General features: G+C 47.6%; 1 protein-coding gene across 8 annotated transcripts in view; it reads right to left on the bottom strand.

Annotated features, from left to right (window-relative positions):
• Positions 1-10,371: 10,371 nt before the first annotated feature.
• LOC147122349 (kynurenine--oxoglutarate transaminase 3-like) overlaps positions 10,372-26,345 on the bottom strand; it is an 88,024-nt gene continuing 72,050 nt past the window's right edge. For all 8 annotated transcript variants that reach the window (XM_085983403.1, XM_085983401.1, XM_085983404.1 and 5 more), the window contains 2 exons: positions 11,262-11,348; positions 10,372-11,111 (listed from right to left, as the gene is read on the bottom strand). In XM_085983403.1, the coding sequence (XP_085839529.1) occupies positions 11,061-11,111; positions 11,262-11,348 (138 nt within the window). In that variant the 3' untranslated portion in view covers positions 10,372-11,060. The remainder of the gene's footprint in view (positions 11,112-11,261; positions 11,349-26,345) is intronic.

Below are 26,345 nucleotides of genomic sequence, written 5' to 3'. Positions count from 1 at the left end.
GTGCCTTCAGCTGCCGAGGCCCTAAGCTCTGGAATTCTCTCCCTGAACCTCTCCACCTCGCTACCTCTCCCTCCTCCTTTAAGACGCTCCTTAAAACCTATCTCCTAATATCTCTTTATGCGGCTTGGTGTCAAATGCTGTCTGATAACGCTCCTGTGAAGTGTCTTGGGACGTTTTACTACGTTAAAGGTGCTATATAAGTGCAAGTTGTTGTTGCTGTTGTTGGATACCAAGCCAATGGAAGAGATATTAGATGGGGTAACTAAAAGCTTGGTCAAAGAGGTGAGTTTTAAGGTTAGTCTTAAAGGAGGAGAGGCAGCTGGACAGATAGAGAGGTTTAGAGAGGGAATTCGAGTAAGTGGGGCCAAGAATATAAGAACATAAGAAATAGGAGCAGGAGTCGGCCATTTGGCCCTTCGAGCCTGCTCCGCCATTTAATGAGATCATGGCTGATCTTCCACCTCATCTCCACTTTCCTGCACTATCCCGATATCCCTTGATTCCCTTAATATTCAAAAATCTATCGATCTCTGTCTTGAATATACTCAACGACTGAGCCTCCACAGCCCTCTGGGGTAGAGAATTCCAAAGATTCACCACCCTCTGGGTGAAGAAATTTCTCCTTATCTCAGTCCTAAATGGCCGACCCCTTATTCTGAGACTGTGACCCCTGGTTCTAGACTCCCCAGCCAGGGGAAACATCCTCCCTGCATCTACCCTGTCAAGCCCTGTAAGAATTTTGTATGTTTCAATGAGATCAGCTCTCAGTCTTCTAAACTCGAGAGAATATAGGCCTAGTCTACTCAATCTGTCCTCATAGGCAGCTGAAGGCACAGACTGCTAATGATGGGGAGGTGGCGGGGGGGCGGGGGCGGTGGTTGGAAGTGATGCACAAGAGACCAGAATCAGAAGAGAGTTCTGGAAAAGGGTTGTCGGGCCGGGGGAGGTTACAGAGATAGGGAGGGGTGAGGCCATGAAGGGAATTAAACACAGGGATGAATACTTTAAATTTGAGGCATTAGGGGACCAGGAGCCAATGTAGGTTAACGAGGACAGGGGTGATGGGTGAACAGGACTTGGTGTAGGTTAGGATAAGGCAACAGAGTTTCAGCTGGGTTGATGTTGATGGAGGATGGGAGGCTGGCCGGGAGAACCTTAGAATAGCAGAATAAGAAAGGCGTATTAATGTACAAATGACCTCTATCACGTAGGAGCTCCCTTCTGTTGCTTTTACATTTGGTGATTCTGTAGTACATACTGCAGGCCAGTATCATTACAGCAGCTCCTTTGGACACTGATAAACTGGCTTTTTGTGTGTCTAAGGACGCATTCACACTGACCCCAGGAATTTCTGTGTCTGCATTCCCCAACCAGTGATTTGCCACTCGTTAAAATGAATGGACAGAAAATAACGGGCTGGGAGCACAGAAAGAAAGAAAGACTTGCATTTATATAGCGCCTTTCACGACCACCGGACGTCTCAAAGCGCTTTACGGCCAATGAAGTACTTTTTGAAGTGGAGTCACTGTTGTAATGTGGGGAAACGCGGCAGCCAATTTGCACACAGCAAGGTCCCACAAACGGCAATGTGATAATGACCGGACCATCTGTTTTTGTTATGTTGGTTGAGGGATAAATATTGGCCCCAGGACGCCGGGGATAACTCCCCTGCTCTTCTTCGAAATAGTGCCGCCGGGATCTTTTACGTCCACCTGAGAGCGCAGACGGGGCCTCGGTTTAACGTCTCATCCGAAAGACGGCACCTCCGACAGTGCAGAAGGGGAAGATCCTGGCCCAAAACTGTAGCACAGTCACGCTGCAATTCCCCATTTAAGCTGCAGTTACAACAACACCTTGCATTTATATAGCACCTTTAAGGTAACAAACAGAACCCCACCCAGAGGTACTTTATAAATACAAATAAATAAGGGAAGGGATACCAACACTTGATTTACACTCCACAAGTTTAAATCCTTGAGGGACGTCACATCAACAACTTATATATTGATATAGCACCTATAACAGAGAACATTGAATTTGTGCTGTGAATGCACTGTTAACTTCTGGCATCGGGATAAGGGAGCAGGTTTGAACAATGTAACCAGGGCAACAAGCACACTGACCTCACTCTCCTGCAATCTGCTCCATCAACAACAACAGTGAATGTAACGTACCATTCATGATGCTTGAGTATGTTACATTGGAAGTGCTCTCCTGCACTTTCATTCTCCGTCAAATAATAGAGGGAAAGTCCTGGCTCCCCTCCACTTCATCCCTGTGTTACCTGAAATACCTTACTGCATCTGCCGCTGTAAAATGTTTTACCTGAGGACAGGTTAGGTGGGCGGGAACAAGCAGCTTCAGTCTGTTCAACTCAACTGTCAGACATTATCTTTTGAATTTAATATTAGCGATGTGCCTACCAACAGTAGCAAATGAAGGAATACGGCTTCTTTGTTTCTGTTTCTCATGGGAGTGCTGGCTGCCTAAATTACTGTCTGCCTGAAAGTCTTTCCCCTTAGATATGGTGTAAACAAGTTGAAAATCGGCCCCACTGGATTCGATTCCCAGATTGACAGTTTCCTACCGCAGCCTTAAGTATTTTTTCCATAGAGGGGAGGAGAGATCTTGACATTCAATCTGAGCTTGCTTTAGACACGTCGTAGCTTTCAGTTACAGTGCTCGAAGCAAAATTGGCTTGCTTTGCCTCACAGAAGCATTTACAATATACATAAATGCTTCCAGAATAACTATTCCCCAACCAGTAGTGCGAGAACCTGCTGAAATATGTTCTGCTATTTATAATTCATTGAAGATGAATAAAGCCACATTCTTCCAGTCGTGAAAAGCTTTCCCAAGGCAGGATGTGATAAAAAGCAAAAGGCTGTACAGCTAAATGTAAAATGCCCCATTCTTGTCTTAAAATCCCTCCATGGCCCCCGCCCACTCTACCTCTGCAATCTCCTCCAGCCCTACATTCCCCTTGTGCAGCCTTTGGTCTTCCAACTCTGGCTTTTTAAGCATCCCCTTTCCCTTTGTCCCACCATTGGTAGCAGAGCCTTCCCCTTTAGCCGCCATGGCCTACTGTCTGGAACTCCCTCCCTAAAGACCTCGCCCTTCCCCAGCTCGAAAAATCATCTTGAAACCCATCTTTTGACTGAGTTCTCAGCCACCTCTCCTAACTCTCAAATCATAGCTTGCTGACGGCTACATTACTCCTCTTATCTACTTTTTCCCTTCTTCCCCATCCCCCCATGTAAAACACCATGGGATATTTTCTACATTAAAGGCCCTTTTTAATTGCAACTTGTTCTTGTTGTACAGCGACAGTTGTCCGTGACAAATTGGTACTGCCAGACATTTCAGTGCAAGACATCTGTTACCTTCTTGGCTATACTGCGCAAGTGAGGCACAGAGCTGCAATAAAATGCAGAATTACCGAGATTGGTCCTCTTACGGTTTCTGAACAAAAAACAGTGACTGTCTGAAGTCCAATCTATCAGTGCCTTTCACAACTGAGCACACAACACAGACACAGTGTGTTCTCATTCAGAAATGTAAAACACAAACTCGGGTCAAGCATTGAGGCACCATTTCCTTGTGCAAGAACACCACGTCAAGAATTAGTGAGATCCAAGATCACAATGGCCCAAATTTTGCAGTCAGTGGCAAAGGGGCGACGCTTGCTGCTGACCTTGAGAAAAGCTGCCCACAAAGATTTAGCGGGCTCTAGAGTGTTGATTTCCCCATTTCTGATGTGACTTTGAATCTGTGGCATCCAGCAACAGTGAAATCATCAAGCAGGCTGATCAGCCAATCAGATTGAAGAATTCTCACAGACAGCAAACCAGGAAGTAAAATGCACAGATTATAATTAACTTTTTAATCATTTTGCAGAAAGTGAAGTGAAGATTGGGGCAGAAACATGGGATTAAAGTAGAAGCTGAAATATCATAAACAAACTTAAAAAAAATTATTTTAAAAACAATGGAATTTTTAAATGTTATTGTGAGGGAATGACACTCCATACTTGTAAAATTAGTTTTTCAGGGTCAGAGAGGTTGTTCAGCAGTAATTATGACTTAGTACATTGTTAAAAGCTCAGTTACACCTCTCATTCAACAAGGCTTAACATTTTCAATGGTTTTTACAGAGAGAATAGTTCACATCAAATCACTGATTCTGTGCTGACTACATCTGCAAAGACTGCAACAGTGCATCCTGTGGCGGAGCAGGGTATCACTGACAGCAACTTGCGGATTTCCGTGTTTAACTGCGCATGTGCAGGTGTCAGAAGTTGCTGTCAGTTTTACACATTAATGACAGCGAGTGCCGACAGTTTCGCCGTCATTACAACTGCAAATTCCGGGCCATTATCCGCTTTCTTATTTCTCCTCCCAATGTCAGCCCCTCCCTCAGAATGAACATCTATAATCACCCCCTTAGTAAAGCTGCATTTGCAAGATTGTCCTGGCCAACATTTAGCTCCCTCAACACAACCAAAAACATATCATTGATATTTTTGAGACCTGGATGTGTGTGGATTGGCTGCTGTGTTTTCTTACATAACAACAGTGACTACACTTCAAAAGTAATTAAGTGGCTGCGAAGCACCTTGGGGCATTCTTAGGATGTGAAAGGCGTTATAAAAATGTAAGTTCATTGTTTCTTCCTTTTTTAGTAAGATGGAATGGTCCAGCATGTAGATATTCAATTGCTCTTGGCTAGTCCACCAGGAACCATGCTTAAATGGAGGAGGAGGGATTCCATCACTAGCCAGCATTCTCGTTCTTTTCCCTAGTCATGGCTGAAGCTGACTAACTTGCTCCTTAACATAGGTTCAAACATCCATCAGACCAGAGGTTTGAAATTGGGACTCCTAATTGAGTGTCCAAAAACTCTGGAATTGTAGCTGTCTGCACTATTTTCATACGCCTGAACAATTGTTTGACTTGGACTTGGGTGTACAGGGCACAATTTCAAAATTTGCAGATGACACAAAACTTGGAGGTATAGTGAACATTGAGCAGGATAGACTTCAAGAGGATATAGACAGGCTGGTGGAATTGGCGGACACGTGGCAGATGAAATTTAACACAGAAACGTGCAAAGTGATACATTTTGGTAGGAAGAACGATATGAGGCAGTATAAGAGTACAATTCTAAAGGGGGTGCAGGAACGGAGAGGCCTGGGGGTGTATGTGCACAAATCGTTGAAGGTGGCAGGGCAGGTTGAGAAAGCGGTTAAAAAAGCATACACCCTGGGCTTCATAAATAGAGGCATAGAGTACAAAAGCAAGGAAGTTATGATGAACCTTTATAAAACACTGGTTCGGCCTCAACTGGAGTAATGTGTCCAATTCTGGGCACTGCACTTTAGGAATGATGTGAAGGCCTTAGAGAGGGTGCAGAAAAGATTTACAAGAATGGTTCCAGGGATGAGGGACTTTAGATACGTGGATAGACTGGGGAAGCTGGGGTGTTCTCCTTAGAGCAGAGAAGGTTGAGAGGAGATTTGATAGAGGTGTTCAAAATTATGAGGGGTCTAGACAGAGTAGAGAGAAACTGTTCCCATTGGAGGAAGGGTGAAGAACCAGAGGACACAGATTTAAGGTGATTGGCAGAAAAACCAAAGGCGACATGAGGAAAAACTTTTTTTACGCAGCAAGTGGTTATGATCTGGAATGCACTGCCTGAAAGGGTGGTGGAGGCAGATTCAATCGTGGCTTTCAAAAGGGAATTGGATAAGTACCTGATGGAAAAAAAATTGCAGGCTATGGGGAAAGGGCGGGGGATTGGGACTAGCTGAAGTGCTTATGCATAGAGCTGGCACGGGCTCGACAGGCCGAATGGTCTTCTGTGCTGTAACCATTCTATGATTCTATTCTATGATTCTATATAAGGTCTGATTTTCAAAAGAATTGCATCTCCAAAGTAGCATATGCAGTCTGTAGTTTTTCTGCAACAATCATTTCAAAAGGTTTTACATAATTATGTCACCCATGATAGACTTTACCTATTTTAGGAGGGAATTAAAATACACGCCATTGCCTGTAAATTTTGATAACATCCACTAAAGGCACATTATTGCGGGAGCTTGCTGTGTACAAATTGGCTGCTGCGTTTCCATGCGTTACAACAGTGACTATATTTCAAAAGTATGTCATTGGCTTTCTTTGTTTCTTGTAGTACAGCTTTCTATTTTGTTCATTTACAACAACAGGTTAAAATCTAGTGTCTACTTAGGGTCCCAGTTTGCAAACAATACGACATAGCAATAGAAACAGCAGGTTATATGGGAGCACAATAGAACAGTGCCCATGAGATCGTAGCAATCTTTGCAGAATAGAATGGGTTTCTTTTAGTTCTTAGAAACGTTGACTTGTTCTGTGGATGTGGGAGGAGCTATATATAATTACCCAGATGATATGACTCTTAACTTTTTGTCTGGTATGATCCTCACTGAGTGTTCCTTCATCTGTTAGGTTAGTGAATAAAAACTGCAGGCCCTGCACAACAGCACCATCTGGAGCCTGAAGAGATAACCGCTGAGGTATCATCCACTTCCACTTCATTTCCCTTCCCTCTGTTGTACAACAACAATTACTTGCCTTTATATAGCACCATTAACATAGAAAAACGTCCCAAGGTGCTTCGCAGGAGTGTTATCAAACAAAATTTGACATGGAGCCACACAAGGAGTTATTAGTACAGGTGACCAAAAGGTGATCAAAGAGGTAGGTTTTAAGGAGCACCTTAAAGGAGGTTTAGGGAGGGAATTCCAGAGCTTAGGGCCGAGGCAGCTGAAGGCACGGCAACCAATGGTGGGGCAATGAAAATCGGGGATGGGCAAGAGGCCACAATTGGAGGAGCACAGAGATCTCAGAGGGTTGTACAACCCGAGGAGGTTACAGAGATAGGTAGGGGCGAGACCGTGGTGGGATTTGAAAAGACGGATGATTTTCGTTATGGATCATTGTGCTATGCTAGCTAAAATTAAGTTTCTGCAAAAATAGAACGATACGGAAAGAGGTCAGATTCCCATAGCAGTTCCAATCTATGCGCCTAGAAAACAAGGACACTACTGATGTAGCGGACGCCAATAAGATTGTAACAAGGACACTGCCGACAGAAAAGGCAAAATTCTGATACGTAGAGCGAACTGTCATCTATAAGATGTGTATATGGGATCAAAGGCTGCAGTGATATGGCAAACTGTTGAAGAATAACAAGGGAGTGCTGACAAGCCAAGAGAACTTAAGAATGGTTCAAAAAGAAGATAAGGAAGAATAACTGGATGTCAGAGTTCTGACCTTACAGCCCAAGTACGATAAATAAGCCGTGGGAACTCTGTCCTAGCAAGTGGGTTATAAAAAGCCCGAATAGGATAGGTGAAACAGCTATTGTCAGACATGAGATGCCAGTGGCACTGGAACAGTAGGACCAAGCACTCACTCGGGCCTACGAACCCAGATCGCTTGGGAGGACAGAGTGTCAAAGGTCACGCAGGGATGTGCTATGAAAGACAAATTGTCGAAACAATAAGTAAGCTAAGTGCAGCATTTAAAGAAAAAAATCTGGCTCCCAACTCCCTCTGATCCCCAGTTGAATAAAATTAGTGATCGCCAATACGAGTAATAGTTGCAGCTGCTTCTGTACAACAAAATCTTGGGCGAAAGAGAAACCTAATATCTCCAAAAATGTTATGGGTAAGGAAAAAGGTAATCGGGAACTATGGGAGCTTGGAGTTATGGCTTGTGTGTGGTGCAATGTGTGGAAGCTATGGTTAAGACCAAAGCTTTTTAAAATTCATTCATGAGATGTGGACCTCACTGGCAAGGCCAGCATTTATTGCCCATCCCTAATTGCCCTCGAGAAGGTGGTGGTGAGCCGCCTTCTTGAATACAATTGAGTGGCTTGCTAGGCCATTTCAGAGGGCAGTTATGAGTCAACCACATTGCTGTGGGTCTGGAGTCACATCTCGGCCAGACCGGGTAAGGGCGGCAGATTTCCTTCCCTAAAGGACATTAGTGAACCAGATGGGATTTTAACGACAATCCGTTAGTTTCATGGTCACCATTACTGATTCTAGCTTTTTATTCCAGATTTATTTCATTGAATTTAAATTCCCCAGCTGCCGTGGTGGAATTTGAACTCACGATCATTAGTCCAGGCCCCTGGAGTACTAGTGCAGTAACATAGCCACTATGCCACCCTACCCCTAAAAGGTTAATAAAGGGTTAAAAAGTTCCAATGCCGGGCATGGCGGTTTGGCGTTGAATTGGGATTTTCAGTGCAACGTTGCGAAGTTTGGAAATGCTCCTGTGATGTATCAAGATTTCAGCATGTTAGACATAGCAAACAATGAAGCACGGGCTCCTGTTAATGAAGTCACTGCAAATCGATCACTTTGCGTAGGTTGCCTAAGTATCATGACAAGCCCAAAATAATTGTTTGTCCACATCCCAAAACATCTCAAATACCACAAACAGGGATACCCAGTCAACAATGGATATGATTGCAGTGTTGAACCTGTTTCAGTTTATCTCTCCACAGATGCTGCCTGACCTGCCGAGTATTTTCCAACATTTCTATTCTTATTTCAGATTTCCAGCATTCACAGTATTTTGCTTCTGCTCTCAATTGTGGGTTGCCATCCAGTGGAATATTCGGGTCCGGACGGGCCTGGGTGCGCACCCCCCCCCCACCCCCACACATCTTAAGCATTGTGGGAGCCCATAAAACCCTCTCAACATATAGGGCTAACAACCTTATAGGGAGGAATGTTCATCAACCTGCAAATCCTTCCATTACTTCACCAAGGGAAGAGTGTGAAGATAGAAAAAACTTGTAATATAATGATGTGGACTTGCATTATGTTGAATACTTTCTGGAGTTTCGAAGAATGAGAGGTGATCTCATTGAAACATACAAGATCCTGAAGGGTATTGACAGGGTAGATGCTGAGAGGTTGTTTCCCCTGGCTGGAGTGTCTAGAACTAGGGGGCACAGTCTCAGGATAAGGGGTCGGCCATTTAAGATGAGGAGGAATTTCTTCACTCAGAGGGTTGTGAATCTTTGGAATTCTCTGCCCCAGAGGGCTGTGGATGCGGAGTCTTTGAATATATTTAAGGCTGAGATAGATAGATTTTTGGACTCTAGGGGAATCAAGGGATATGGAGATCAGGCAGGATAGTGGAGTTGAGGTCGATGATCAGCCATGATCTTATTGAATGGTGGAGCAGGCTCGAGGGGCTGTATGGCCTACTCCTGCTCCTATTTCTTATGTTCTTATGAATGTTACTGAGACACAACATACAAGTGTGAAACTTTGTGAGTTTAACATCACGTGACAGGAACAGTGCATCATATATGTACAATATACTCCATTTACTACTGAATGCACAGGATTATAATGTATGCCCAACTTGTACACCACAATACCTCACGTTTATATAGTGCCTTTAACATAGGAAATTGTCTCAAGGTGCATCACAGTACAAAAACAAATGGATGCCGAGGAGTGACTGACGTAATAAAACTCACTACGCACTTAGTTTGAGTATAAAGCAAGGCTTTAATCAACTTGTTTCAAAACATGGAGGTCTAGTTATCTTTCACTAGTTCCCGTTTACAAAATGTCCTGGGCAAGCTGGGCCCACGCCCGAGTATTTATACTCCTTGGACGGCGCCACCATCTGGCCGTCCAATGTTATTTCATGAGTCTTTCTTCATGGATCATAAGATTCATAACAGTGACCAAAAGTTTGTCAAAGAGGTGATTTTTTAATTAAAAAAGAGGATCGTAAAGGAGAAGTATATGGAAAGGCAGAGGATTTTAGGGAAGGTATTCCAAAGCAAGCAGACTCGGTGGCTGAAGGCACGGCTGCCACTGGTGGGGGAAAGGGGGAGAAAGATGCGCAAAAGGGCAAAGTCAGAGGAATGGGAGAGTTGAGGGTGGGGGGTGGTTGCAGAAATAGGGAGGTGCGAGGCCATGGAGGGATTTAAACATAAGGATGATCATTTTAAATCTGAGGTACTGGGGGACAAGGAGCCAAGGTAGCTCAGCGAGGACGGGGTTGACGGCCGAGTGGGACTTGGCGTTGCACAAGATGCGGGCAAGAGAGTTTTGGATGAACTAAAGTCGACTGAGGGTGGAGGATGACCAGGAGAGCAATGTAGTCAATCATAGTATGATCAACAGAAACAGAAATTCACAGTAGACTCATGCCAATATATTTAAAAGTACATCACAGCTAACTAGATACAATGACCAAGGAACAAAAGTTATTTGTCAAAGCCCACCTTTCACTTTCCCCATGTAGTGCACATTACATACATTTTTGAATAAGTTAGTCATTAAAACCCTGCAAGCCAGCGATTGCTTTTATTAAAAGGGAAAGTTCCGAAAGTTAGTTTTTATAAACAAACATTTATAAAACGGCCTTTAGAAGCTTGAATTCTGGAGAACAAACGATTCTCACTGGTAATCAGAAACTGCACTATCTCGCCAAAAGATGTTAGTAGCTGATGTGCCGTGAATTATTTCATCCTCAGTTCTACTGCCTCGCTGCATTTTAAGGGAACGAGCTCCATGTGGGTAAAAACAAACGCTATAGGGTAGATTTTCCAAGTCTTTGCCTGTGGCGAGTGGTACTGTCCGTTTGGACAGAAAGTTAAGATTTTGACAAAGCGTGCAAAGTACCTCACCCTGGGCGAGAACTCGGGAAATCTACTTAGATTTCAGCCCTTTCTACTATATAGCGAGAGAAGTATGATGATTGCCACGTATGTACCGTATGGATTTCAGTGCTGATATGTGTCATTGTACTGAGGAACCACACCAATTTCAACCACTAACAGATGAAGTTTCAAAGCCCAAATGATATTCAGCAGGCTGCCAAATGTTGCAATTTTTGACCTGTTCAATTCAGTGCTTTTAGGTAATAAAGAGATGAAGACTACTGGTTTTACTCAAAGAAATTTGAGGCCAATACAGGTTGATGTATACAATTCTGCTCATTAGTGACAGTAACTAGACTTCAGTGAAGCAATGGCTTTCATTTCCAGTTCCTCAGAATGGTCTCTGCTGAATCCAATGTACTATCTTGCTGTTAAAAAAAGAAAAAAAGACAATTTATACAACGTACTAACTAGAGATGTGCCAATACATGCTTTTAGTTTGTGCTTTGTGAATTCTCAGCAGCAGGGTTGGTGAATAGACCCTGGCACTACTCCACCGTTTAAACCAGTAGACTGACCTTGATAAAGCAGAAGCGAATGTACTTCTCAAACTGGCTCTTGGCCTGGTCACTGACAAATGAGGTCACAGGGATAGCTGCCAGTCGCTGAAAGAAAATGAAGATTCTGAATTGTAAGCTCCGGTCTAGTGTACAGGGATGAGCACAGATCAAAGCTAAGTTTGAGGTGCAAATGCACGTATCTGTATCACAAGTAAACAGTTTAAATCTACCGAAAAGCAACCTATTTCAATGGTAAGGGGAAAAAATCTATAATATATTAAAAATCTTAAATGTGTGCATTTCTTACCAACTTTTTTTTCCATTATAAATTTCGATGTTCGTATTACATAGAATCTACAGCATAAAATCAGGCCCTTTGACCCAACTGGTCGATAGCGGTGTTTATACTCCACAAGAGCCTCCTCCCATTCTAATTACCATTTCCCACCCTTCCTCCATTACCTCCCTATTTCCTTCTCCCGTGTGTATGCATATTTATAAGAGTGCCTATGTAAACTTGTCACACTGTAATTACACCCTCCCATCAGTGGTGGTGCTGCAGTGTCTGTTTTGCATCTCCCAGTTCCTCAGCCTGTGCTGCAGAGAAACTCTTGCATTCCAACCAACTCGGCAATATTTTCATCTAAAACACAGGCAATTATCTTCCTGATTTAAGCAAGGTTGAATGAACTGCTTTAGTAATTGCTTTGCAAAAAGCTGCTTTTATGTGGATTCTTTTCTTGGGTTGGTTAATAAATAAGAGGAAATAACAACAGAAAGTGCTGGAAACACTCGGCAAGTCAGGCAGCATCGAGGAGAGAGAAACGGAGTCAACATTTCAGGTTGAACCCTTCGTCAGAACAGGAAAAGGTTAGGGAAGAGAGATTTTTAAGCAGGGGCAGGGAGGAGGGGAGGAAAGAACAAAGGGAAGGTCTGTGATAGGATTCAAGGCACTTCCATTTCCCGCACTTCTGCTCTCACCCCTTCCCCTCCCTCCCAGAACCACGACAGGGTTCCCCTTGTCCTCACCTTTCACCCCAACAGCCTCCACATTCAACGGATCATCCTGCGCCATTTCCGCCACCTCCAGCATGATCCCACCACCAAACACATCTTCTCCTCACCTCCCCTTTCAGCATTCTGAAGGGACCGCTCCCTCCGCGACACCCTGGTCCACTCCTCTAACACCCCCGACACCCCTTCCCCTAGCACCTTCCCGTGCAAGCGCAGGGGATGCAACACCTGCCCTTTTACCTCCTCCCTTCCCAGTCTCCAGGACCCCAAACACTCCTTCCAGATGAAACAGCGATTTACTTGTACTTCTTGCAATTTAGTATACTGTATTCGCTGCTCACGATGCGCTCTCCTCTACATCGGGGAGACTAAACGCAGATTGGGTGACTGCTTTGGGGAACACCTCCGTTCAGTCCGCAAGCATGGCCCTGAGCTTCTGGTCGCCTGTCACTTTAATTCTCCCCTCCACTCCCACTCTGACCTCTCCATCCTCGGCCTCTTACACTGTTCCAACGAAGCTCAACGTAAGCTCGAGGAACAGCACCTCATCTTTCTATTAGGCACTTTACAGCCTTCTGGACTCAACATAGAGTTCAACAATTTCAGACTATAAATTGGCCCCTGTATTTCTTTATATATTTTTTTCCTCTTGTTTCCTCACATGGTAGCTGTTAATGTTGCTGCCATTATCATTCACACCTCATCTAGAGCCAGCTTTTGTTTTTTTTAACTTGTCCCATTACCTCTCTTTATGCCTTGCACAATCATTCCTTTTGTCAGTCAATCTCTCCTGCCTTCCATCCTGTCACAGACCTTCCCTTTGTTCTTTCCTCCCCTCCTCCCTGCCCCTGCTTAAAAATCTCTCCTCCCTAACTTTTTCCAGTTCCGACGAAGGGTTCGACCCGAAACGTTGACCCTGTTTCTCTCCCCTCGATGCTGCCTGACCTGCTGAGTGTCTCCAGCACTTTCTGTTGTTATTTCAGGTTTCCAGCATCCGCAGTATTTTGCTATTGTAATAAATAAGAGACTTTACTTTATAATACAGTGTATGGTCACTGAACTCTAATGTTTCGTGATGTGTCTGGTATTTGGCCCAGCTTTCTAATGCACCCGAGCTCCTTCAGTCTGCAATGCCATGGACATCAGTCTTCAAACTTTTTCTCTGTATTCCTGGTCTACCTAGTTTCTTTCCTTCTTTTTCCAAGTACAAAATACCCAGAAGGTATAAGTCCGTGTGTAACACAAGATGGGAACATGATTTCTCTCAACCTGAAGCCTAAAGCAGCCAAGATCGGTTCTAGAAGATACGATACACTCAGAAAATCTGATGAGACAAACTGTATGTCCAAGCTTGGCATTTACGAGGCAGAGAGAGTAAAAAAGAGATAAAAAGGGAATGAGGGAAGGGGAGATAAAAATCAAGGAAAAATGAGACAGATGGGTGGGAGGGTGGTAGGAGATGTGACACGAAGAATGAGGGAAAGAGGCAGAGAGTAAATAAAGGACGGGGAAATGAAACAGGAGGGAAGGAAGGAAGGGAGCAAGGAAGGAAGCAAGGAAGACTTGCATTTATATAGCGCTTTTCACAACTACCGGATGTCTCAAAGCGCTTTACAGCCAATGAAGTACTTTTGGAATGTAGTCACTGTTGTAATGTGGGAAACATTAAAGGAAAAAAGGGAAGAGAATGAGAAAGAAAAATTAAATTGGGAAAAAAATCCAGATTTCAATTAAATATTTGGAAACAAAAGCATAAGTATCGCATTTCAACATCTCTTGCCGAAACAAGTAACAGTGAGCATACTGGTATCCAATATTTAACGCTTGTGACTGCTTGTCAGTACAAATTTGTTTTGCAGGCTGCTGCACTTCATAAAGTGGGCCACCCCTGATTTATGCGATCACATTCACACAAATAGAGTGATTAAAAAATTTTTTTTTTTTTTTTTTTAAACTGCCTATCGTGATACCACAAGTGCTGGCCAGAATGGAGATGATTGGTTAATTACCCCGTCAACCCTGCATTGGTATGCATGCAAAGGGACATTGCCATGGAGCAGCTCAAAGAAGAAAAAGAACTCCAGCAGCAGAATGGGGCCTCGAGCACGTGCAAAATCAATCATCACTCAACACGAGTTTTAAGGGAGTCACCAATAACACAATTAGTTAAGTGTCTGTACCATGCAATGCAAAACAGTTATCTGCACATGCGCCCAATACTTCGGCAAGAACAGGAGACCCCTGCTCCTCTGTGCCGCACAAGGGAAGTAAAAAACAAAACTACCTGTTTGGGCCTCTTCTGGCCACGGCTCCTCTTCGCGCTAGTTTGGCCAAGCGAGAAAGTCACAACGGCTTCCCCGCACAGGCCTCTGGTTAAAATAGCAGCTGGGCCCTGGTGACATCATTGGAGCCCGATCTGCATATTCAAAGAAGGACCCCTCCCCTCCCCCCCCGCCAGTTTTTGGCGAGTGACTTTCCCACCTGCTCAGAAGAGCAGGCTAAAGTCCGAACCTATGGGCAGAGAGCGAGACTTCAGCGGGCCAAGTCTCGCGGGCGATTTTAACTGTCCAAGCGAGCAGGGTTAAAATCGCCCCTAGAATGTTGTAAATAAAGCTCATGATGTGGGCAGCCTGATTTTGAGCAGTTGTTAAGATTGAACTTAGGAAGGAGTCTCTGCTACAGAGGGCGATGCTCAGACTGATGGGTGGGGGGGGGGGGGGGGGGGGAGGCAGATGTAGTTTGTGGATGCCCACGAACCTTGAAGGTTGCTTGGCATACTGGCAAATGACTGCATGAAATACTTGCTAAGCCGCTATCAAACTACACGCCGGGGAGGTCTGAATTCCTCGGCTTAGCAGCTGAAGGAGCTCTTGAAAAGGTCTCTCCAGCCAGCAGGTTGCATTTCCTGCAATGCCACCTCCACCTGCTCCTCCTCATTTGTTCTCAACGGCACAATCGAGGGGCTCCGTTCTGCAACTCACTAAGTGTATTCCCAACGGCGAAGGGTCTGGGCTGTTGCTCGCCATATAGGAAGGAGTGAGTGGTGCAGACTACAGTGAGGTGCTCAGCAGAGGACTGCCCCATCTCCTCTGTTTGGCACCGAGAGGCTCACAGAACACATTTTAGAAACTGGAAAGACGTCCTTGAAACATAACTTAAATAGTGAGATATTTTAGTGGGTTATGTGCGAGGGGGTGAGCGAGCAGGGAGATAATGAAGAACAAAGGACAGTACTAGCTGTAAGCTTGGGGGGAAGATGTCTGGCATTTTCAGAGTGCTCTCTCCTTGCAAGGAGTCAAATATCTTAGATTAGTTAATCCCCACCCACAGTCTACATATACTGCCACCTGCTGCCTTCTCCTGCAAGTAGATAGAAAAAAGGACAAATGCTGGATTGAGAAAGATGACGGAGATGTGTGTTAAGTGCCCAGCCCAGCAGTAGCCTCGAGTCCCTGAGCGTGAAGCAAGCAGGTTGGCAGCGCGCTTGGTATTTGTGAGTTGTTCCATTTAGTGGATCACAAGCCAAACACGCTGGTAGAGCAGTGTAGTGTGCCCTGCAAAAAAAAGGGCCCACCTTGTGCATTTGGAAAATAGCTTAACAGTTGCCAGAATGCTGTGCATTCTCCCTCTAATTCTTCAAAAAGCTTAGAGCTTTACCTCAGGTGTCTTGCTTAGAACAGCAAATTTATCCCACACCTGCTCCTAGGATTGGTGCGCAGGTTAGAAGGGATGCGCTCGTTCAGCACGCTCCATACAGATGTTCTGGTACATCACAGGTGGACACACCTCTATTCCAAAAAAGGGGCAACCCTCACTACAGGACTTCCGAAGCTGCATTCTGAAATGGAGGGGTTTTACATCACTGTCCTGCTCCCAGTCATTTCTCGTCCTCAGTAGCAAGGTAGCTTAAAGGGTGACCAACAACTATTGAAGCGTTGTTGGTGCCAAATAAACAGCCCCTTGACCCCGGAGCACTACCAGCAGGTTATCAATTGTGCACTGGGAGCACGGAGTGAGCTGAACTCTCGCTATAGTGAAAGGTCAACCAAAGGCACGATAGGCATAGCACCCAAAGAGCAGCGATCCTACCACCACTGCTGGGATTACACTATCAGCTCTATGATTCCAAAGACAGAAGAACTGCATTTGAAAATGTATCTACAGCACAATGAATGTGTGGCCAGAAGACCTAAAAGATCAGGTTGGCCAATGGAAAACTGGGCCCCTAGCTCTGCAACCTCCTCCAGCACTACAACACTCCGAGATCTCTGCGCTCCTCCAATTCTGGCCTCTTGCGCATCCCTGATTTCCTTTGTTCCACCACTGGCAGCCATGACTTCAGCTGCCTAGGCCCCAAGATCTGGAATTCTCTTCCTAAACCTCTCTCTTCCTTTAAGACGCTCCTTAAAAACCTACCTCTTTGACCAAGCTCCTGGTCACCTCTCCTAATATCTCTATGTGGCTCACTGTCGAATTTTGTCTGATAACGCTCCTTGTGAAGCATCTTGGGACATTTTACTACGTTAAAGGCGCTATATAAATGTAAGTTGTAGTTGCTTACACTGGTTCGAAGCTGACCGGGTGAAAATCTCCTCTATCTGCTGGCTGTAAGGGTCCTGCACCTCAATCCAGTTACTTATGCACAAAACTAGCGCTCTAAATTCACACTAAATTGTCAATCTCATTCAGAGAGACCAGATGGATGGTGTAGGAATTGGTAAAATGTCACATTCTGCAATAGGTGGTCTTCTTTGGAGATTGGGACTAAGGTAAAAGGAGCTTTACCCTGCGTCTAACGATGACGTATTGTCAGCTGTGGCTCAGTTGGTAGCACCCTCGTCTCGGAGTCAGAAGGTCGTGGGTTCAAGTCCCACTCCAGAGACTTGAGCACAAAACTCGAGGCTGACACTCCAGTGCAGTGCTGAGGGAGTGCTACACTGTCGGAGGTGCCACCTTTCGGATGAGATGTTAAACCAAGATCACGTCTGCTCTCTCAGGTAGTCGTAAAAGATACCGCGGCACTATTTCGAAGAAGAGCAGGGGAGTTATCCCCGGTGTCCTGGCCAATATTTATCCAAGGATAGCCAAGACTGGGAACTCAACATCCAGGGGTATTCGATATTCAGGAAAGATAGGCAAAAAGGGAGGTGGGGTAGCATTACTGGTTAAAGAAGGGATTAACACAATTGTAATGAAGCTCTGATGATGTGGAATCTGTATGGGTAGAATTGAGAAATACTAAGGGGAAAAAAACGTTAGTGGGAGTGGTATATAGACCTCCCAACAGTAAGGCGGAGGTTGGGGATGGCATTAAAAGGGAAATTAAAGAAGCATGCAATAAGGGCACAGCAGTCATCATGGGTGACTTTAATCTACATATAGATTGGGCCAACCAAATTAGTAACAATACTGTGGAGGAGGAATTCCTGGAGTGTTTACGGGATGGTTTCCTGGACCAATATGTCGAGGAACCAACCAGAGATCAGGCCATCTTAGACTGGGTATTATGTAACGAGAAAGGATTAATTAGCAATCTTGTTGTACGGGGCCCCTTGGGTCGGAGCGATCATAATATGATCGAATTCTTCATTTAAGATGGAGAATGAAGTAGTTGACTCAGAGACTAGGGTCCTCAATTTAAATAAAGGAAACTACGATGGTCTGAGGAGCGAGTTGGGTAGGATTGATTGGGGAATGGCGCTCAAAGGGTTGACGGTGGATAGGCAATGGCAAACATTCAAAGACCGAATGGATGAGCTACAGAATTTGTTCATCCCAGTTTGGCATAAAAATAAAACAAAAAAGGTGACTCAACCATGGCTAACAAGGGAAATTAGGGATAGCATAAGATCCAAGAAGAGGACATGTAAATTGGCCAGAAAAAGCAATAATCCTCAGGATTGGGAGCAGTTTAGGATTCAACAAAGGAGGACAAAGGGATTAATTAAGAAGGGGAAAATAGAATATGAGAGTAAGCTTGCAGGAAACATAAAAACTGACTGTAAAAGCTTTTATAGATATGTGAAGAGAAAAAGATTGGTGAAGTCAAGCGTAGGTCCCTTGCAGTCAGAATCAGGGGAATTTATAATGGGAAACAAAGAAATGGCAGACCAACTAAATACATATTTTGGTTGTCTTCACAAAGGAGGACACAAACAACCTCCCAGAGATGCCGGGGAACATAGGGTCTGATGAAAGGGTGGAACTGAAAGAAATCAGTATTTGTAGGGAAATGGTGTTAAGGAAAATTGATGGGACTGAAGGCCGATAAATCCCCAGGGCCTGATAATCTACATCCTAGGGTATTAAGGAAGTGGCCCTAGAAATAGTAGATGCATTGCTGGTCATCTTCCAGAACTCGATAGACTCTGGAACAGTACCCATGGATTGGAGGGTAGCTAATGTTACCCCACTATTCAAAAAAGGTGGTAGAGAAAAAGCAGGGAATTATAGACCGGTAAGCCTGACATCGGTAGTGGGGAAAATGCTAGAGTCCATTATAAAAGATGTAATCGCAGAGCACTTGGAAAGCAGTGACAGGGTCGGACAAAGTCAACATGGATTTACAAAAAGGTAAATCATGCTTGACTAATCTACTGGAATTTTTTGAGGATGTAACTGGTAAAATAGATAAGGGCGAACCAGTGGATGTGGTGTATTTGGACTTTCAGAAGGCTTTCGATAAGGTCCCACATAAGAGATTAGCGTGCAAAATTAAGGCACATGGGATTGGGGGCAAGGTATTGACTTGGATAGAGAACTGATTGGCGGACAGAAAGCAAAGAGTTGGAATAAACGGGTCATTTTCCGAGTGGCAGGCAGTGACTAGTGGGGTACCGCAAGGATCGGTCCTTGGACCCCAGCTGTTCACAATATATTAATGATCTGGACGAGGGAATTGGATGTAATATCTCCAAATTTTCAGACGACACAAAGCTGGGTGGGAGGGTATGCTGTGAGGAGGATGTCGTGAAACTCCAGTACGATTTGGACAGGTTGGGTGATTGGGCAGAAACATGGCAAATGCACTATAATGTGGATAAATGTGAGGTTATCCACTTCGGTGGCAAAAACAGGAAGGCAGATTATTATTTGAATGGCAATAGATTGGGAGAAAGGGAAGTGCAAAGAGACCTGGGTGTTCTTGTGCACCAGTCGCTGAAGGTAAGCATGCAGGTGCAGCAGGCGGTTAAGAAGGCAAATGGTATGTTGGCCTTCGTAGCAAGAGGGTTCGAGTACAGGAACAAGGATGTCTTGCTACAGTTGTACAGGCCCTTGGTGAGACTGCACCTTGAGTATTGTGTGCAGTTTTGGTCGCCTTACCTGAGGAAGGACGTTCTTGCCATGGAAGGAGTGCAGCGAAGATTCACCAGGCTGATACCTGGGATGGCAGGAATGACGTATGAGGAGAGATTGTGTCGATTGGGCTTATACTCACTGGAGTTTAGAAGATTGAGAGGGGATCTCATCAAAACCTATAAAATTCTGTCAGGCCTGGACAGACTAGATGCAGGAAGGATGTTTCTGATGGCCGGGGAATCCAGAACCAGGGGTCACAGTCTAAAGATAAGGGGTAAGCCATTTAGGACTGAAATGAGGAGGAATTTCTTCACCCAGAGAGTGGTGAACCTGTGGAATTCTCTGCCAGAGGGCAGTGGAGGCCAATTCATTAAATATATTCAAGAAAGAGTTGGATATATTTCTTAAGGCTAAAGGGATCAAGGGATATGGGGAGAAGGCAGGGACAGGGTACTGAATTTGGATGATCAGCCATGATCTCATTGAATGGTGGAGCAGGCTCGAAGGGCCGAATGGCCTACTCCTGCTCCTATCTTCTATGTTTCTATCCCTCAATCAACATCACTAAAACAGATTATCTGGTCATTACCACATTGCTGTTTGTGGGAGCTTGCTGTGCGCAAATTGGCTGCCGCGTTTCCTACATTACAACAGGGACGACACTTCAAAAAAGTACTTCATTGGCTGTAAAGCGCTTTGAGACATCCGGTGGTCGTGAAAGGTGCTATAGAAATGCAAGTCTTTCTTTCTGAGAGTGCCTGATGGAAATAAAGTAGAACTAGCATCAGCATCCCTCACCGCAAGGGACAATATCTGTGTTAAAAAAAAATGACTTGGCAAGATAGTGATTCACTACAGTTTCAGAAAGCGTTATTTTAAGATGCAGATTTTGAAGAGGATACAGATGGACCTTCCGATACATGGAGTGGTTGCACTTGTGAATAATGTCACGCTTGAGTGAATGTGTGAGTCATGATTTACTGCATACGAATAAACAAAGAGAAAAAAGATTTGTCAAACACTTCTTGATGCAGATGTTGTCCTTTAACATAAAAGAACAAAGAGAACACAAGTTCCAACACAGCTACAACTTGCATTTATATAGCGCCTTTAACGTTGAAATAAACTTCCAAAGTGCTTCACAAAACTGGGAGCTGAGCCAGAGAAGGAGCGATGACGAGCTTGGTCAATGAGGTGGGTTTTAGAGAGTCTGAAAAGGACAGGGGTGGGGGGGGGGGGGCGGGGTGGCAGGGAGCGGGTGGTGGAGAGGAGGAGAGGTTAAGGGAGGAAATTCCACAGCATGGGTCCAAGGCGGCCAAAGGTACGGCCATCAGTGGTGGGGTGAGGGGATGGGAGGGGAGTTTGCAGAAGAGGCCAGGGTTAGAGGAATGGAGAATGTGGCGGATGGGGTGGTGGTAGGTCTAGGGGAGGTTACAGGGACAAGGAAGGGGTGAGGCCGCGAAGGGATTTAAACACAAGGATTCGAATGTTAAATTTAAGGCATTGGGGGGGGGGGGCGGGGGGAGGATCAGGAGCCAATGTCAGTCAGCGTGGACAAGGGTGATGGGCGTGTGAGGCCTGTTGTGGGATAGGATATGTGCAGCAGAGTGTTTTGGAGCACAAATGTCGAGCTATGGAAATAAATTTGGGGGAATCTCTCCTCAAACCAATCTAGCCCTCATTAGATTTGAACTTGGATGGTTCAGCCTGCAACTGTTAACACATTTAAAAAACGTCTTGTGGCGTACCGATCACAGAATGGACACAATCCGCTTTCCGGTCCGTAGACTATAAATCAGGCGTCATGCCTTTAAGAAGGATCACACCTTTAAGAAACTGGATCTGCAACATAGTTAAGCCCAGAGCGGGGGAGGAGCAGTTGAAGCTGTGCACTGATGAAAGGCAGTCGTACTTTGTGTAGTCTCTGACTCCATTTTGTGTTCAGCATGCAGCCTCAACAATTAAACCTTTTCTGTTGAACCTCTCCGAGTTCTGTATTTTTTGTTAGGAGTACATAGACTCCTACATTGGTGACCCCGACGCTCAGGACGACTCCTAAGCGTAACCATGGCTGACACAAACGCAGTTTCTGTGAAGCTGCCGGAGTTCTGGGAGAACCTGGCCACCGCCTGGTTCCTTCAAGCCGAATCGCAATTCCGACTCCGCGGCATCACCACCGACGCAACGATGTACGACTACCTCCTCACCTCCCTGGGCAGCTCCACAAATGAAAGTCTGGACAACACTACAAAACCCTCCGGAGGAAGGCAAGTACGCACATCTCAAGGCCGCGCTCATTAAAAAATTCACAGCCTCCCAATTCTTGCGCAACTGCCACCTCCTCGACCTCCCGGGCCTCGGTGACTCCACGCCGTCAGACTTGCTCTCACACATGCTTGCTGACTGACGAGAAACCGCCCGGCTCCCTCTTCCGCACGCTCTTTATCCGCCAACTACCTCCCAGCATCCGCCCGGCGATCGTGGCGTCCAGCCTCACGGACCTCGAGGCCCTGGCCAACGAAGCCGATAAGCTCCTGTCCGCCAGCTCCAACCACGCCGTCACCCCCGACCTGGCCTCCGCAGCGTCGGCGCGCACTCCACCCTCTATCGCTCGGCCACGAGGCCCCCCAGGCCCCCACGTCCCCCAAGCCCTCCGACCCAGGGCTACTGCTACTTCCATACCCGGTTCGGTGCACGGGCACGCCGCTGCAGCCATCCCTGCAAGTTTCCAACCGCCCCCACACCGGCCTACACGATGGCCGTGGGGCAAGCGGGCGCGCTGCTGTATGTTACGGACAGCACCTCCGGACGCTGTTTCCTATGCGACACGGGCGCGCAGCGCAGCATCATCCCCGCGTCCGCCCTCGAGATCCAGCGAGGCGGCCACGGCCCTGCGCTGGCTGCCGCCAACGGCACCGACATCCGGACGTACGGCACCCGCACCGTCACCATTGCCCTCGCAGGCCGCCGCTACCACTGGGAGTTTATCACCGCCAAGGTGCTCTCCCTGCTCCTCAGTGCGGATTTCCTGTGCGCCCACGGCCTGTTGGTCGACATGCCTCGGCGCTGCCTCATGGACATGAACACCATGTCACCTATCCTGGGCGCCATGGCCCCCCCCCAACCCGCCGAAATGGCGTGGCAGTGCCGCACCCGCTCAACTACTCAGCACTCCTGGCTGAGTTCCCAGCCCTCACCAACCCGACCTTCTCCGCGAAGGTTGCTAAGCACGGGGTAGAACACTTCATCCCCACCACAGGCCCACCGGTGTATGCCCACGCCCGCAGGCTGGACCCGGCCAAGCTGGAGATCGCGCGGGCCGAGTTCGCCACAATGGAACAGCTCGGCATCATCCGCCACTCCAACAGCCCCTGGGCCTCCCCACTCCACATCGTCACCAAACCCGACGGGGGATGGCGCCCCTGTGGGGACTACCGGCGCCTAAACAACGCCACCACGCCGGATCGGTACCCCATACCGCACATTCAAGACTTCTCGGCTAGACTGGCCGGCCGCTCAGTCTTCTCCAAAGTCGACCTGGTGCGCGGTTACCATCAGGTGCCAGTCCACCCCACGGACGTTCCCAAGACGGCCATAATCACCCCTTTTGGGCTATTCGAGTTCCTCCGAATGCCCTTCGGCCTCAAAAACGCGGCCCAGGCCTTTCAGCGGCTCATGGACTCGGTCCTCCGGGACCTGAAGTTCCTCTTTGTCTACCTGGACGACATCCTGGAAGCTAGTTCCTCCAAGCAGGAGCACATCGAGCACCTCCGCACCCTGTTCCAGCGGCTCAGTGAGCACGGGCTCATCATCAGCCCAGCCAAGTGCCAATTCGGCCTCAGCAGGATCGAATTCCTCGGCCACCACATCACGCAGGACGGAGCCATTCCCCTGCCCGCCAAGGTGCAAGCCGTCCAGCAGTTCCCCCGGCCTACCACCAAAGGCCTCCAGGAGTTCTTGGGGATGATCAACTTTTACAACTGCTTCATTCCCGGAGCGGCCTCCCTCATGCGGCCCCTATACGAAGCCCTCCGGGGTAAGAAAGACAGAATGGCGATCGAGTGGTCGGCGGACATGTTGACCGCTTTCGACTCGACCAAAAAGGCGCTCGCCGACGCCACCATGCTCGCTCACCCACAGCCGAATGCCAGGGTGGCCCTCACCACAGACGCCTCCGACCACGCGGTCGGCGCCGTGTATGAACAGTGGGTCGACGGGGCCTGGCAACCGCTGGCCTTTTTCAGCCGCCAACTGCGCCCCCCGGAGGCCAAATACAGCGCCTTTGACCGCGAGCTCCTCGCACTGTACCTGGCAGTCCACCATTTTAGATTTCTTCTGGAGGGCCGCCCCTTCACCGCGTTTGTCGACCACAAACCCCTGACATTCGCGATGGCAAAATCTGCGGACCCGTGGTCAGCCAGGCAACAACGCCAGCTCGCCGCGGTGTCCGAATTCACCACGGACATCCGGCACGTCTCCGGTCGAGACAACGTGGTGGCCGACTGCCTATCCCGCCCCGGCGTCCACGGCGCCGACCTGGCAGTGGACTATGCTCAACTGGCAGTGGAGCAACGCACCGACCACGATCTGCTCTCCGCGCCCACAACCCTCCCAGGGCTGCGACTGACCGACGTCGCCTGCGGCCCGTCCGCTGTCACAGTCAAATGCGACACCTCCTTGGTGCAACCCCGCCCCGTAGTCCCGGCATCCTGGCGAAAACGGGTGTTCGACATCGTCCACGGCCTCTCACACCCCGGCACCCGCGTGTCCATTAGACCGGTGGCCAACCGATTTGTCTGGCGCGGCCTGCGCAAAGATGTGCGCGTCTGGTCCAGATCCTGCATAGCTTGCCAGCGTGCCAAAATCCACCAGCACGTCAAAGCCCCACTCGAGGAGTTCACCGTGCCAGAAAGAAGGTTCGACCACGTCCACATCGACCTCGTGGGCCCCCTGCCGCCATCACAAGGTCACACGCACCTGCTGACAATCGTGGACCATACCACTCGCTGGCCCGAGGCCATTCCACTGACGTCCACCACCACCGCCGACATCGCGAGGGCGTTCATCGGTACCTGGGTCGCTCGGTTCGGCACCCCCTCCGACATGACGTCGGATAGAGGCCCGCAGTTCACCTCTGATCTGTGGGCCGCCATCGCCCAAAACCTCGGGGTGGCCGTTCACTGCACCACGGCTTACCACCCCCAAGCCAACGGACTGTGTGAGCGATTCCACAGGTCCATGAAGGCGTCCCTCCGCGCCAGCCTCAAGGACGAGGCTTGGATCGACCGCCTCCCGTGGGTGCTACTCGGCCTACGCTCCGCGGTCAAGGAAGACCTGCAAGCCTCAGCGGTGGAACTCGTGTACGGCCAGCCGCTGCGCGTACCCAGAGAGTTCCTGCCCACCGCCACGACCCCCTGGTCGGCTGACCTGCAACGCCACGCTTTCGCCAACCGAGCACAACAGTTCGCTCCGGTACCCACCGGCCGGCACGGCGAACCAGCAACCCGCGTACCACCTAGCCTGCACATGGTCAAATTTGTTTTCGTGCGCCATGACGCCCACCGAGGACCTCTACGGCCCCCATACGATGGACCCTACAAGGTACTCCAGACGGGGAACAAGTTCTTCCTCCTCGAAGTGGGCGGCAGAACTGACAAGGTGTCGGTCGACTGGCTCAAGCTGGCGCACCTAGAGCCCGACGAACCCGTTCAAGTGGGCCAACCCCCACCGTGGGGCAGACCGCCTAAGAACCCGACGCGTCCGACCGCCCCGCTCCCGACACTAACCGCCAAGAGCCGTTCCAGCCGTGCCATCAAGCTGCCACGCCGGTTCGTACACTCCCTATTAGCGGATTCTGGGGGGAGCTGTGTGGCGTACCGATCACAGAATGGACACAATCCGCTTTCCGGTCCGTAGACTATAAATCAGGCGTCATGCCTTTAAGAAGGATCACACCTTTAAGAAACTGGATCTGCAACATAGTTAAGTCCAGAGCGGGGGAGGAGCAGTCGAAGCTGTGCACTGATGAAAGGCAGTCGTACTTTGTGTAGTCTCTGACTCCATTTTGTGTTCAACAATTAAACCTTTTCTGTTGAACCTCTCCGAGTTCAGTATTTTTTGCTAGGAATACGTAGACTCCTACAGTCTCACGTTAGACCAGAGTGAGTTTTAAAAAGGGTTGAATGGTGACATCACAAGAGGATTAGAAAAGGAGTGAGTGCTCTCTGCCCGCAATGCCAATATTTGATGATAGTTAATCTATTACTCCTTTATTAAATAAATAATGCATTATTTAAAACGGAGGCTTAGTAAATATAAATTATACCCGTGGGTGAGCTCAGCCAACTCTGGATCTGTCTTTTGTTTCTTTACTTGTCCCACTGCCTTGCACCATCATCCCTTTTGTCATTGAATCACTCCTGCCCTCTGCCCTAACACAGAGCTTCCCTTTTGGTCTGTCTCCCACCCCGCCTCCGCCCCCCCATCCCAACTCCCTTTCCCTGGCTCTGCACTTGCTCAAAAGCTGTTCATCTCTAACATCTTCCAGTTCTGACGAAGGGTCATCGACCTGAAACGTTAACTCTGTTTCTCTCTCCACGGATGCTGCCTGACCTGCTGAGTGTTCCCAGCATTTTCTGTTTGTACTTCCGATTTCCAGCATCCGCAGTGTTTTTTTTTCTTTTCTTGCTCCTCGCTCAGCTAAGTAATGTTATTAAAGACCGCATGCAGTCAACCCAGTCTTTGGAAAGCCGGGCAGCAGCTGCTTTCTTGATCCGCAGGTTCTGGCTG

Source organism: Somniosus microcephalus, chromosome 3 (genome assembly GCF_052327205.1).
Source record: "Somniosus microcephalus isolate GS21.2 chromosome 3, FLI_Smic_1.0, whole genome shotgun sequence".
Lineage (NCBI taxonomy): Eukaryota > Metazoa > Chordata > Chondrichthyes > Squaliformes > Somniosidae > Somniosus > Somniosus microcephalus.
Note: the sequence above shows the minus strand (reverse complement) of the source record. Positions and strands in the feature narration are given on the sequence as shown.